This window comes from Scyliorhinus torazame, chromosome 5, assembly GCF_047496885.1.
Source record: "Scyliorhinus torazame isolate Kashiwa2021f chromosome 5, sScyTor2.1, whole genome shotgun sequence".
NCBI classification, from domain to species: Eukaryota; Metazoa; Chordata; class Chondrichthyes; order Carcharhiniformes; family Scyliorhinidae; genus Scyliorhinus; species Scyliorhinus torazame.
In genome coordinates, this window is record NC_092711.1 from 149,499,771 (window position 1) to 149,514,773 (window position 15,003).

The 15,003-nt window shown below is 46.9% G+C and overlaps 1 protein-coding gene across 1 annotated transcript; it reads left to right on the plus strand.

Annotated features, from left to right (window-relative positions):
• Positions 1-12,059: 12,059 nt before the first annotated feature.
• On the plus strand, positions 12,060-14,115 carry LOC140417966 (uncharacterized; the record flags this gene model as incomplete). The annotated part of the gene is made up of 1 exon (XM_072501397.1): positions 12,060-14,115. A coding segment is annotated over one exon (903 nt), but the record flags the coding sequence as incomplete, so codon positions are not given.
• Between the last annotated feature and the right edge of the window lie 888 nt (positions 14,116-15,003).

A 15,003-nucleotide genomic window follows, 5' to 3' on the forward strand; every position in this document is an offset into this window, starting at 1 on the left:
GAGGATAACCCCCTCATTCAATGAATCCGGGGAGTCAACCTCTAAATTGTTTCTAATGCAACTATCTCATTTCTGAAATAAGGAGACCCAAACTGTATACAGTGCTCTAAATATGGTCTCTCCAAGGCCCTGTACAACTGCAGCAAAACATCCCAACTTTTATGTTCCAGTCCCCTTGCAATAAACAACAATATTCCATTGTGCTTCCCAATCACTGGCTGTACCTGCAAACTAATTTACTGAGATTCCTGTATCAGGACACCCAGATCCCTCTGTACGTCACAGTTCTGAAATCTTTCTCCATTTCTATAATATGCTGTTTTATTTAATCCTTCCTGCCAAAGTGGACAAGTTCATGTTTTTCCACGTTATGCTCCATCCGTAACATTTTTGTCCATTCACTTAACCTATTTGTTGTCCTTTGCAGACTCCTTAAGTCCACGTCACAAATTACTTTCTGGCCTATCTTTGTGTCATCAGCAAATTTCGTTGTCAAGGACGTCACGATGGTGCAGTGGTTAGCACTGCTGCCTCACAGCTCTGAGGACCCGGGTTTGATCCAGGCCGGGTCACTGTCCTTGTGGAGTTTGCACATTATCCCCATAATTGCGTGAGTCTCACCCCCACAACCCAAAGATGTGCAGGGTAGGTGAACTGGCCACACTAAACTGCCCCTTAAGTGGAAAAAATAAGAGAATTGGGTACTTTAACTTTATTTTTTTTTTAAATTAGCCGCCATGCATTCGATTCCATCATCCAACTCATTATAACTAGAAACAATACTAACTAAACATTACTTTTGTCGGAAACCTACACATTAAAGTCTAAAATAGAACTTTGCCCTTTACACAATCAAAAACTGCACTTCACAATTATATTATCTACCCCGGAAGTCGAAACTTAATCGTTTCAGAATCAGTCCAAAGTGATGATTCATTCCCCAGGGTTCCACTCTTTTCTGTCTGGCAGCCTTTAACCCCAGAACTGTCTTTCATGGTGAATGATTGGCGAGATACCAGAAAACCGAGAGTAGGCATAAATCAGTCATTTTCTGGTTGGCAAGATGTAATGAGCGGTGTGTCACAGGGATCAGTGCTGGAGCCTCAACTTTTTATAATTTATATCAATGACTTGGACAACGGGACCGAAGGTATGGTCATTAAGTTTGCTGATGATGCAGGCAAAAAGGAAAAGGAGGTGATGCTGTGCTGATAATAAGGGACGGAATCAGTACATTAATAAGGGAGGATCTCAGTCAGGAATCTGTTTGGGTGGAGCTAAGAAACAGCATGGGGCAGCAAACATTGGTAAGAGTTGTTTATAGACCACCAAACAGTAGTGGTGGGGCATAAGATTAATCAGGAGATCAGGGAATCTTGTAGCATGGGTAAAACAGTTATCATGGGTGACTTCAATCTGCATATAGACTGTGTAAACCTAATGAGCACTGATGCTGTGGAGGACAAGTCTCCGGACTGTGTAGGGACGGTTTTCTAGAACAGTAAGTTGAGGAACCAACTAGAGAACCAACTGTTTTAGATCCAGTATTATGTAGCAATAAAGGGTTAATTAATAATAATAATATTTATTGTCACGGGGCTGGTATAGCACAGTGGGCTAAGACAGCTGGCTTGTAATGCAGAACAAGACCAGCAGCTTTAGTTCAATTCCCATTCCAGCCTCCCTGAACAGGCGCCGGAATGTGGCGACTGGGGGCTTTTCACAGTAACTTCATTGAAGCCTACTTGTGACAGTAAATTATTATTATTACAAGCAGGCTTACATTAACACTGCAATGAAGTTACTGTGAAAAGCCCCAGGTCGACACATTCCGGAGCCTGTTCGAGTACACAGAGGGAGAATTCAGAATGTCCAAATTACCTAACCGCACGTCTTTTGGGAATTGTGGGAGGAAATACGAGCACCCGGAGGAAACCCACACAGACACGGGGAGAACATGCAGACTCCACACAGACAGTGACCCAAGCCGGGAATCGAACCTGGGATCCTAGCGCTGTGAAACAACAGTGCTACCCATAGTGCTACCGTGCCGCCCAAATAATCTTGCTGTAAAATAACTTTTTTGGATGAATGACCACACTATGACAGAATTTTACATTAACTTTGAACGTGAGGTATTTCAATCTGAAGCCAGGGTGTTAAATTTGAACAAAGGAAATGATGACGGTGTGAGGGACAAATTGGTTGAGGTGGATTGGGGGAAATACATTAAAGGTGTGACAGTACACAGGAAATGGAGAGACTTTATAGAATTATTACACAGTTTACATTCCTTCAAGGCACAAGAACCCCAAAAAGTCAGTCAACCGTGGCTAATAGAGGAGGTTTAAAAAAACATTAAAAATTTAGAGTACCCAATTCATTTTTTCCAATTAAGGGCAATTTAGCGTGGCCAATCCACCTACCCTGCACATCTTTGGGTTGTGGGGGCGAAACCCACGCAAACACGGGGAGAATGTGCAAACTCCACATGGACAGTGACCCGGGGCGGGATCAAACCTGGGACCTCGGTGCCGTGATGCAGCAGTGCTAACCACTGTGCCACCGTTCTGCCCGCTGGTAGAGGAAGTTAAAGACAGTATAAGATTGAAAGAAAAGGCCAATAAAGTTACCAGAAATAGTAAAGCTGAGGATTGGGAGGATTTTATAATTGTGCAAAGGAGGGCGAAGACACTCATAAAGAAAGGGAGAATAGAATATCACTGTAAACTAGAAAAAAAACCATAAAAATGGACTGTAAAAGCCTCTGTCGGTACATAAAAAGGAAACATTTGGTGAAGATAAACATGGGTCTTTTATAGGTAGAGACAGGAGAATTTTATAATCGAGCATAGATCTTTAAAATGTCATAAACAAGTGCAGAAAGTCATCGAGAAGACTAATGAAATGCTGGCCTTTATATTTAGAGGACTGGAGCATAAGGACACAGACGTTATGCTGCAGCTTTACAAAACTCTAGTTAGACCCCACTTGGAGACTGTGCGTAGTTCTGGGCACTAAACCTGGAGGTGACCAGCTGTGTAGATGAGGGAAATGCATTTGACGGAGTCTATTTGGACTTCAGCAAGGCTTTTGATAAGGTCCCACATGGGAGACTGATAGCGAAGGTAAGAGCCCATGAGATCCAAGGAGATTTGGATCCAAAATTGGCTGAATGGCAGGAAGCAGAGGGTGATAGTTGAGGGGTGTTTTTCTGACTGGAAGACTGTGTCCAGTGAGGTCCCACAGAGATCAGTGTTGGGGCCCTTGCTGTTTGTGGTTTATATAAATGACTTGGACATGAATGTAGGGGGGTTGATCAGTAAGTTTGCGGATGACATGAAAATTGGTGGGGTGGTAAATAGTGAGGAGGATAGCCTTTCATTACAGGGGGGTTGGTCAGATGGGCTGATCAGTGGTAAATGAAATTCAATCTGGATAAGTGATGCACTTGGGCAGGTCAAACAAGGCAAGGGAATACATGGTAAACGGCAGGACCCTGGGAAGCACCGAGGATCAGAGGGACTTGGTGTGCATGTACACCAGTCTCTTAAGGTGGCAGAGCAGGAGGATCCAGTGGTTAAGAAGGCATATGGCATACTTGTCTTTATTAGCTGAGGCATAGAGTTTAAGAGCAGGGAGGTTATGCTTGAACTGTATTAAACATTGGTTAGGCCACAGCTAGAGTATTGTGTGCAGTTCTGGAATCCACATTATAGGAGGGATGGGATAGCACTGGAAAGGGTGCAGAGGAGATTTACCAGGATGTTTCCTGGGATGGAGAGTTTTAGTTATGACGAGAGATTGGATAGACTTGGATTGTTTTCCTTGGAGCAGCGGAGACTGAGGGGAACATGATTGAGATGTAAAAAATTATGAGGGACATAAATAGAGTAGACAGGAAAAAAACTTTCCCTTTCGTGGAGCGATCAGTGACCAAGGGGCATAGGTTTAAGAGGCAGGAAGTTTAGAGGGGATGGGAGGAAAAGTTTTTTTACCCAGAGGGTGGTGGGAGTTTGGAACTCGCTGCCTGAAAGGCTGCTGGAAGCAGAAACCCTCATAACATTTAAGAAGCATTTAGATCGGCGCTTGCGATGCCCAGGCTATAGGCCAAGTGCTGGAAAATGGGATTAGAATGGTTAAGTGGTTGTTTTGGACTGGCGCAGACTCGATGGGCCGAAAGGCCTTTATGTGCTGTATGACTCTATGACCTATGTGAAGTTGAGGTTACAATCAGATCAACTGGTGTCTCTGATGGTGCCTGTGAAGGTTGGATAACTGAGTGAATCCCTTCTTACACTGAGAGCAGGTGAACGGCTTCTCCCCAGTGTGAATGTGTCGATGAGCTTCCAGCAAACATGGGACTCTGTATCCCTTCCCACAATCCGAACATTTCCACGGTTTCTCCATGTTTTGGATCTCTTTGTGTCTCCACAGATTGGATAATTGAAGCCTTGATCACACACAAACACGTGTAGTCTCTCCCCTCTGTGAATGGTGCAATGTAACTGGTTAAAGCTCTTTCCACAGTCAGTGCTCTGGAACACTCTCACTCGGGTGCGTGCGTGTCCCGGTACTTTTCCAGTCACACTGATGTTTAAAATCTTTTGAAGTCAACACATGAGGCAAACATTTCTCCTTCTAGATTCAAAGACTGATGATATTCAGGTCCAAAGGAATCGAGTGACTCTGCCAGATTGAGACGTGACGTTTGAGATTTCTGTCTGTAATTCGTCCTCTTCTAATATCCTGCAGAAACAATTTACAAAAGACATCACTGTCAGTACAGGATAGAAATTCAGAACAGACAATTCTAGTTTCTATGGAACATTCTTTCCTCTTCCATTCCCCAAAAGCTGTACATCTCTGACCCCCACAGACCCAAAACATGGAGAAACCGTGGAAATGTTCGGGTTGTGGGAAGGGATACAGTGCCCCATGTTTGCTGGAAGCTCATTGACGCATTCACACTGGGAAGAAGCCGTTCACCTGCTCTCAGTGTGAGAAGGGATTCACTCAATTATCCAGCCTGCTGAGACACCAGCGGATCCAATCCAATCCATATTTTCTCAGAGAATGTATAGGGCATCCATCACCCTATCAGAAGGAAAATGATTGTCTCCTTTCTTAAGGAGAAAGTCGACATAGCTTTATTCCAGGAAACTCATCTAGATTAAACTCATTTGGGGTGACACAGTGGTTAGCACTGCTGCCTCACATCTCAAGAGTCCCAGGTTCAATTCTGGCCTTGGGTGACTGGCTGTGTGGAGTTTGCACATTCTCCCAGTGTCTGTGTGGGTTTCCTCCGGGATCTCCGGTTTCCTCCCACAGTGCAAAGATGTGCAGATTAGGTGGATTGGCCATACTAAATTGCCCCTTAGTGTTCAAAAAGGTTTGGTAGGGTTACTGGGTGAATGGGATAGGCTGGAGGTGTGGGCTTAAGGAAGTGCTCTTTCAAAGGCAGGTGCAGACTTGATGGGCTGAATGGCCTCCTTCTGCACTGTAGGGATTCTGTGATGAGGAACACTTTAAATTGAGGAGGGATTGGGTGAGGCAGGTTTTTTCGCCTCTTTTTCATCAAGTAGCAGGGGTGTGGCAATCTTTATTAATAAAAATATCCCTTTTAAAGTTGAAACCTGCACCAAGGAGAAAGCAGATACATATGTGATCATTAGAGGTTCGGTGCATAGAGATGTTGTTTCAATAATGAATGTTTATGGATCCCCGAATTACTCCTGGAGTTAATTACAAAGGCTTTTGTGGATTTCGCAGAGTTAGCTTCAACTAAAATTTTTGTGGTTGGCGACTTCAACTGCCACTCCTCTGGTAGATAAGCTCCCCGTTACCAAGAACCCCCCACGCTTCAAGCTAGGGTGGAGCTTCGGCTTGTGAGGAGGTGGGTTATGTGGATGTTTGGAGAACTTTGCACCCGAGGGGCGGAGATTTTACGTTCTTTCCAGCCCCACATCAATGTCAGACTAGAATCAACGACTTTTTTGTGCCGAAGACGATCCTACACCTGGTGTCCTCCTGCAACATCAGAAACATTATAATTTTGGACCAATCCACCCACCTCCCCCATTTTTCTGGAGCTTCTGCTCGAGGGCTCACCCCCAGGTCAAGAAAGTGGAGGTTTGATGCCTTCCTGATAAGAGGACTTCATTTACTACACATTTTAAGGAAGAGTTTGAGCTCTTCCGTTAACTCGGCCCCTGGCATTTCCCCCTCCAGACGTGTGAAGTTCATTCCGGTGGGGGGGGGGGGGGGGGGGATGATCATTTCTTACACTGCTAATAAAAGGTGCAGGTGCTGGAGAAGCAGCGGCGTCTGGAGGTTTCTTTGGCGAAGGCCGAGGAGAATTATAAGGAGGCCTGAGTAAGCTATTGCTGAAGGAGGCTAACGCAGCAAGACTCCCTATTTACTCAGCAGGTTGAGAAACGTTGAAAGTTTGCGAGGTAGAAGTTGTACGAGTTTGGGAGTAACCCGAGCAAATACAAACACCGACTTTGGAGCGATTTTGTGCGGCTTGGCGGAGGGAAAAGGATCATGAAGACGGAGGAAATAAACCAAAATTTTGGGAATTCTATGCAGGATTATACAAGTCTGAGCAGTCTGGTGATGTATTGGCGGTGTGGAGCATTATTTCTCTTCCTTGAATCTCCCGGAGGCCTCAGAAAGCAAGCATGAGGCTCTTAACGCTACTCTTTCTAGGGCAGCGATGTCAAAGACCATGAAGGAGCTTCAGCCAGGTAAAGCGCTGGGACTACATGGCCGTGGGTGTGGGTTTTACAGGGGATTTGAGGATTACTGTTGGATCTATTTGTGGGGATGTATTATCACTTTGACTCAAGTATGCTGCCATCGACTCTTTGTGAGGTTTATGTCTGTTTGATTCTGAAGCGGACAAGGATCACGGGAGTGTGTCTCTTATCAGCCAATCTCTCTTTTGAATGTTGACTTGAAACTGCTATCTAAAGTTTTGGTGAGAAAGTTGGAGGGCATCCTTCCGACAATCAATTTCTCCTTTAAATTTAGAGTACCCAATACATTTTTTCTAATTTAGGGACAATTTAGCTTGGCCAATCCACCTACCCTGCACATCTTTGGGTTGTGGGGGTGAAACCCACACAAACACGGGGAGAATGTGCAAACTCCACACGGACAGTGACCCAGAGCCGGGATCAAACCTGGGACCTCGGCGCCATGAGGCAGCAGTGCTAACCACTGCACCACCGTGCTGCCCTCCTTCCAACAATCATGAGGGAGGACCAGTCTGACCTCGCTCTGCATCACTAACCAGCTGAGCTAAATTGGCTCCTAATTATATTACAAGCTGGGCAGCGGCAGGGTTCATGAATGTCGTATTTGGGCTTCTGAGAAGATCTCGACAAATAAATGTGTCAAGCTGAGGGAGCAAAGGATGTCAATGTCTTTGAGAGAGAGAGAGAGAGAGACCTGGGCCAAGCTTTGCAGAGTCTGCACCCTCCCTGGATTCACTTCCTTTCCCTTCAGTTGCTGCAAGTGACCAATTGAAGGTCCGAATGAGAAAAGAAATGGAAAGGGGGAGAAAAGAAAATGTTTTATTCACAAATTTAGAGACGGGAGGAAGTTTGCGTCCTTGTGAAGTTCAGTCGAGCAGTCACACAAAGCCCGAGCTGATTAGCTGGAGGACCAGAGTCCTTCTGGTCCTCCCACTCTTGCCATTGGTCAGTACCTCAGGTAAAAGGTCAGGAGGCGGGCTACCCTTTGCACATGCGCAGTCGTGGGCAGGGAGAGATCACTGAGCGGTTTATCGCTCTGGCCATCAGCCGGTTGCCTGGAAACCTTGTCTCGAGGCGGTTCTGTTGTCGGTTTTTTTTTCTCCCCTGTTCAGGGGGCGGGCGAAACAACGGGTGGGGGCGGGAAGCGCCGGGCCTGCGCACTGGAACCCGGTGACGACAGCGCGGAATAGAGTAATTCCTATTGGCTGATTCAGGCAGGGCCCTATTGTGATGTCACAGCTGAAGTGAAGGAAAAAAACTCCTGTCTTCAACATCTGCGAGTAAAACACTTTCTTTTCTCCCCCTTTCCATTTCTCATTCTGACCTTCAATTGGTCACTTGCAGCAACTGAAGGGAAAGGAAGTGAATCCAGGGAGGGTGCAGACTCTGCAAAGCTTGGCCCAGGTCTCTCTCTCTCTCCCTCCCTTAAAGACATTGACATCCTTTGCTCCCTCAGCTTGACACATTTATTTGTCTGACTAAAAGGATGGTCTCTCGCCACCGGGGGTAGCAGCGCGGTTGGGTGACCTGCACGACTTACTGCGGTTAGAGAAGAGAAAGTCTGAGTTAAGGGTGCAGCAGGGGGGTTTGAGAAAAGGTGGGGGATGTTTGTGAACATGTTTGAGGAGCTGTTCGTTGCAGGGGAAGAAGGGGGGGGGGGTGAAAAAGGAGAAAAATCTGTACAAACTGTATAGTTGATTGTTGGGAAGAATGTTTCCCGGGGTGTTTATTTGCTGTAACTTTGATACAAGTTTGAATAAAATGAATTAAAAAAAATAATTCATAAATAAAGGGATGGTCTCTTTCCTGATGTTCACAATTAAAGGAAAAGAAAATGCTGGAAAATCTCAGCAGGTCTGGCAGCATCTGTAGGGAGAGAAAAAAGCTGACGTTTAGAGTCCGATGACTCTTTGACAAACCTTTGACAAAGAGTCATCAGACTCGAAACATTACCTCTTTTCTCTCCCTGCAGATGCTGCCAGACCTGCTGAGATTTTCCAGCATTTTCTCTTTCGTTTCAGATTCCAGCATCCGCAGTAATTTTCTTTTATCACAATTAAAGGGCTGGTTTCTCCAGGCTGACATTTAATGGGACAGTAAATTAATATCGGCTAGAGACATGTCTAGTATTTTTAAATTCGATATATTATTTATGGTCTGTAATAAAGTACATTTACTATTATTTCTGGTTGTGTAATATTGTACTGTCGCTATTTATATATTTCCAGTCATCTCTTCCCTCAAAAGGCTATTAGTCTATGGAATTCTCTTCCACAGGGATCAGTGCAGTCTGTGGGTCACTGAATGATATCAAGGATGAGTTGGACAGATTTTTAATATTTCTTTTGTTATTTTTTTTTAAACCATTTTTTAAATAATGAATGCAACAGAATAACAGAAATATTGATGGAAAATGGGTACAGTGTAGAACAACTGATACTGCCGCATAAATACAAGCAACACATTGCAGAATTAATTCAGAGCAGGATATTTGAGCGACCAGAGCCTCTAGATGAAATGCCAGATCAGTTAACAGGTTAACATAGTGAGTGGGGAAAGAGGGTAAAATTATATAAAAACAGAAGAATAACAATGCAGGGCGCATACCCCAAAATATTACAAAACACACTAACAGCATAGTCGAATTAAAATAACATAGATGACATAGATAGTGCAGAAGGAGGCCATTTGCTTCTTCAAGTCTACACTGACCCTCAGAAAAAGCACTCACAGAGGCAGACTCCCCATCCTATTCCCATAATCCGGTGCATTGATCATGGTCAACCCACCTAACCTAACATCGTTTGTGCGGAGGGGCAAGAATTCAAAAATCCCTAAAACAGTACTACAATGGAGAAGAAACATGGGAGGCCTGGCCCTCCCGAACTGGCAATACTATCACTGGGCAGCCACGGCCGATAGAGTGAGGAGATGGGTAAAGGACCCAGACATGGAATGGTTGATGATGGACGAGTCCTCGTGTACAGGAATGACCCTCCTGGCCCTCGCCACAGCAACACTCCCATCCCCGCCAGCACCAGTCCAGTGGTGGTAGCTACCCTGAGAACCTGGAACCAGATGTGGCAGCATTTCAGTCTGACCGATGTGTCCTTCATGGCCCCCATCTGCAGCAACCATAGGTTTGCACCAGCCATTCTCAACACCACCTTCAAGAGGTGGAGACAGGACGGGGGAACACTGATGGTTAGGGACTTTTACACGGGAAATAGACTAGTGACCTTAAAGGAGCTGACGGAGAGACTGGACCTACCAAACAGGGATGAGCTCCAGGTCAAAATATTTCTCCGCAAGGAGACACCAGCATACCCAGGAACCCTGAGAAGCACAATGCAAGAGGAGTTACTGGACGCAGACAGTCTGGGGAAGGGAAACTGTGGACCTGTACGGACAACTCTTAATAAGGATACGCTCCTTACTTAACGAAACCCAGGAAAAATGGGAGGAAGAGCGAGGGACGGAAATAGGGTGGGGACTCTGGAGCGAAGCACTGAACGGGACCAACTCCACCTTCTCCTACGCAAGGCTAAGCTTCATGCACCTGAATGTTGTGCACAGAACATACCTGACAAGAACCCGAATGAGCAGGTTCTTCCCGGAAATGGAGGACAAATGTGAATGGTGCCAGTGGGGCCCGGCAAACCATGCCCACGTGTTCTGGGTATGCCCCAGACATGTCGAATTCTGGACAGCCTATTTAGAGGCAATGTCCATGGTTATGAGGGTGGAGTCGTGCCCACAAATGGCAGTCTTCGGGTATCGGACCAGCCAGAACTATTCATGGGTTAGAGGGTGGACGCCCTTGCCTTTGGTTCTCTCATCGGCCGCTGGAGAATCCTGCTTGGCTGGCGATCAGCTGCAGACTGGCTGGCAGACCTATCGGAATTTCTCCACCTGGAGAAGAACAAGTTCACCGTCCAAGGGTCAGAGGATGGTTCCCACAAAGTGTGGAGGCCATTCACCAACTTGTTCCAGGATCTGTTTGAAGCCAGCGATCAATGGAAAACTGGGGAGGGAGGTGGGCCAACGGGATCACAGAGAGTAGGCAGGAAAAGGGATGTGGGGAGGGTAGGGTGAGGCTACTGGGAAAAGGAGGGAGAGGCCAGAATCCAACTGACACAGAGAGCCGAGAACAAAAACACAAGAAGAGGAACCCCCAAGGGAAGGTTTAAAACAGGACAGGGAGTGCGCGGGGTGGAAGGGGGGAGGCCCATCAATGGGGGGGAAGGGAGGGCACCGTCCACTTGTAAATAACAGATAACTCCCATTGTACAGTGAAGGGCCCAGGAAAGGACCCAGAAACCACGCGTGTCGGGGGCGGTGGGAAGGGACGGGTGATGGGGGGACCGGCACAAAGGAAATTGACATGCACATTGTAATCTGCAGTTACCCTGACTGCTTGGATCGTGTATAATAAGCATTGCCACAACCCTGCTACTCGATTGGAAAAAAAACTGCCCCAACCAATCCCGCTTCAATTTAAAGTGTTCCTCATAATCCAGATGCGTTTCCTGTAATAAAGCTATGTCGACTTTCTCCTTAAGAAAGGAGAGGATCTTTTTCCTTCTGATAGGGTGATGGATGCCCCGTACATTCCCTGAGAAAATTTGCAGATTAACTGCCGCCATTAGTTAGGCGACAGAGAGAACAGGAACAGATTTTCACACCACAATCGGGCGTGCGCCATTACCCCCTCCTCCAACTCTCTTTACCAAAGTCTCCCCAAACTGCTCCTTTCACAGATAAAAGCCCCGTCTGTACCAGAGTAGGATAAAGTAAACAACACATAAACCCTCCCACAATAACAAAAATACAAAGGAATCACGAGCACAATAGATCCAAGGGGACATTCCTCAATAAGACTGAGGACCCGGAGGATTAACCCCACGGCCAGACTGTCGTTACCCTCAGGAAACCTTCTCCAAAATGAGGAGAAGAAAAGTAACTTTTGTAAATTGTTTTTACAGGATATTAGAAGAGGAGGAATTACAGACAGAAATCTCAAACATCACGTCTCAATCTGACTGAGTCTCTGAATTCCTTGTAACTGAATATCACCGGACTTTGAATCTAGAAGGAGAAATGTTTTTCTTTTCTGTCGGCTACAAAACATCATTCTGACTGGAAAAGCACCGAGACACACACACCCGAGTGAGAGTGTTCCAGAGCACGGACTGTGGAAAGAGTTTGAACCAGTTGCACAGATTTTTTTTAAATCACACCATTCACATGGGGGAAAGACCGTACATGTGTTCTGTGTGTGGACGAGGCTTCAACTGATCGACAAACCTGGAGAGACACGAGGGCACCCCCACCCTGGAGAAACAGTGGATATGTGGGGACTGTGGGAAGGGATTCAGAGCTCCATCTGCACTGGAAGCTCATCGGCACATTCACACTGGGGAGAGGCCGTTCACCTGCTCTGTGTGTGAGAAGGGATTCATTCAGTTATCCGCCCTGCAGTCACACCAGCGAGTTCACGCTGGGGAGACACCGTTCAATTGCTCTGTGTGTGGGAAGGGATTCGGTGATTCATCCAACCTGCGGATACATCAGCGAGTTCACACTGGGGAGAGGCCATTCATCTGCTCTCAATGTGAGAAGGCATTCACTCAGTTAGTTCACCTGCAGTCACACCAGCGAGTCCACACAGGGGAGAGGCCGTTCACCTGCTCTGTGTGTGGGAAGGGATTCACTCAATCATCCGACCTGCAGAAACACCAGCGAATTCACACTGGGGAGCGGCTGTTCACCTGCTCTCAGTGTGAGAAGGGATTCACTCAATCATCCAGCCTGCTGACACACCAGCGAGTTCACACTGGGGAGAAGCCATTCACCTGCTCTCAGTGTGAGAAGGGATTCACTCAGTTATCCAGCCTGCGAAGACACCAGCGAGTTCACACTGGGGTGAGGCCGTTCACCTGCTCTCAGTGTGAGAAGGGATTCACTACTTCATCGTGCCTGCTGATACATCAGCGAATTCACACTGGGGAGAGGCCGTTCACCTGCTCTCAGTGTGAGAAGGGATTCACTACTTCATCGAGCCTGCTGACACACCAGCGAGTTCACACTGGGGAGAGGCCGTTCACCTGCTCTCAGTGTGGGAAGGGATTCACTCGGTTAGCCCACCTGCAGAGACACCAGCGAGGTCACACTGGGGAGAAGGCGTTAACCTGCTCTTAGTGAGAGAAGGGGGTTCAGATATCCAGACACCCTGCGGGAACACGAGCGAGTTCACACCTGGAAGAGGCCATTCACCTGCTCGGAGCAGGGGAGACATTCAATGATCCGTCCCAACAACGGAGACACTAGCGAGTTAATTCTGGGGAGAGACCATTCATCTGCTCTCAATGTGGGGAGGGGGTTTGTGATTCATCACACCTGTTGTGATAGTTCACAATAAATTACAGATGTTGGCTCCATTGTTATTGTTTCTTCTCTCACTGACATGCAGGACTGCATTTTGTTCATTCTGACATCTGGTGAATGGTGATGATTGGAGGGTTTCTTTCTGCTGGACTGGCCGGTCTAACACCTCTGCCTCCGGTGGGCTGACCATTTTTGAGCCTCGTTGCGATTACCTGGTTCCAAGTTTGACGAGGAGCACAGAATGAAAAGGTGTTTGCACGTTGGAAGATATTTAGTCCCCAAAGCAGCCACGTTGCCATGAAGATGGGCTATGGTGGTTACAGGGTTCTTTTGTCTAATGTATCTGGGTGTTTCTCGCAGAAGGAGACTGTCATGGTATGAGGGGCAAGTTGTCTGGTAGACTGGGAAATTACAATAAACGTATCACTGAAAGTGGCAACGCAGGTGGATAAGGAGCTAAGAAGGCAGACGGCATGCTTGTCTTCATTGGTCGGGGCATTGAGTATAAAAATTGGCAAGTCATGCTGCAGCTGTACAGAACCTTAGTTAGGCCACACCTGGAATATTGCTGACAATTCTGGTCACCACATTAACAAAAGGATGTGGAGGCTTTGGAGAGAGTACAGAGGAGTTTTACCAGGATGTTTCCTGGCCTGGAGAGGTTGGATAAACTCGGATTGTATTCACGAGAGTAACTGAGTTGAGGGACGACCTGATTAAAAAAGTGGATAGTCAGAAGCTTTTTCCCAGGTTGGAAAAGTCAATTACCAGGTTGTGGTAATACCAGGTATGGCAGTACCTGAGAGGTGAATCACCATTGGCTAGACCTAGGAGTCTACCATTGGCTAACGTACGGAGCTCCGCTCTGAGAGGCGGGGTATAAGAACCAATGCCATCCCAGCAGCCTTCACTTTCTGTATCGAAGCTGCTAGGTACAGTTCTAGCTGATTAAAGTCGATTAGTATGACTCTCCTTGTCTCGAGTGTAATTGATTGTGCATCACAGGTGACATAGGTTTAAGGTGCGAGGGGCAAAGTTTAGAGGGGATGTGCGAGGGAAGTTTTTTTACACAGAGGGTGGTGAGTGCCTGGAACTCGCTGCCGGAGGAGGTGGTGGAAGCAGGTACGATAGTGACGTTTAAGAGGCATCTTGACGAAAACATGAATCGGTTGGGAATAGACGGATACAGACCCTGGAAGCACAGAAGGTTTTTTTTTAATGTTTTTATTCTCCATTTTCACATTTTCCTTCAAAATTTACACCCCACCCACAAACAGTAAACGTAACAAATACAAAATCAATCCCCTTATCAACAACGATTTCATCCTCCCACCACCCCACCCAACGGCCCACCTGTCAATATATGCATCCAATAAAACAAACCCTCCCACGGTGGCAACAAAAAACTAAGGAGAAAAAGAAAATGGAGTCCGGGGCCGCCCATGGTCACCACTAACCTATAGAGTCCACTCCCCTCCCCCCCCCTTATACTCAACACCATCCAACCTCTGAAAGAGCAGTACATGATACCTAAGAGTTGTAAACAACGCCCCCCCCCCCCCCCCCGCACCTCTCTCTCTCTCTCGCTCTCTCTCCAACTCCTTCCATCCACTGCCTTCTGTAAAACTCCTCCCCCCAAACTCGGTTCCTTCCCCCCCAACTTTCCACCCCAGCTAGATCACTCGGACCCTGTTCTGCCAGGCTCCGATGGCCGCAGCCCCTCCCCCCACCTCACTCCCGTTCACTGGCCAGCTTAAACCGGCCAGCGCGGAGGCCCCCTCCCGGGTCCCTTTCCCCTTGCTGGCCCTAGGAAAGCCCAGAAATCCCCTTTTAGCACACAAACCCCGCATATCCA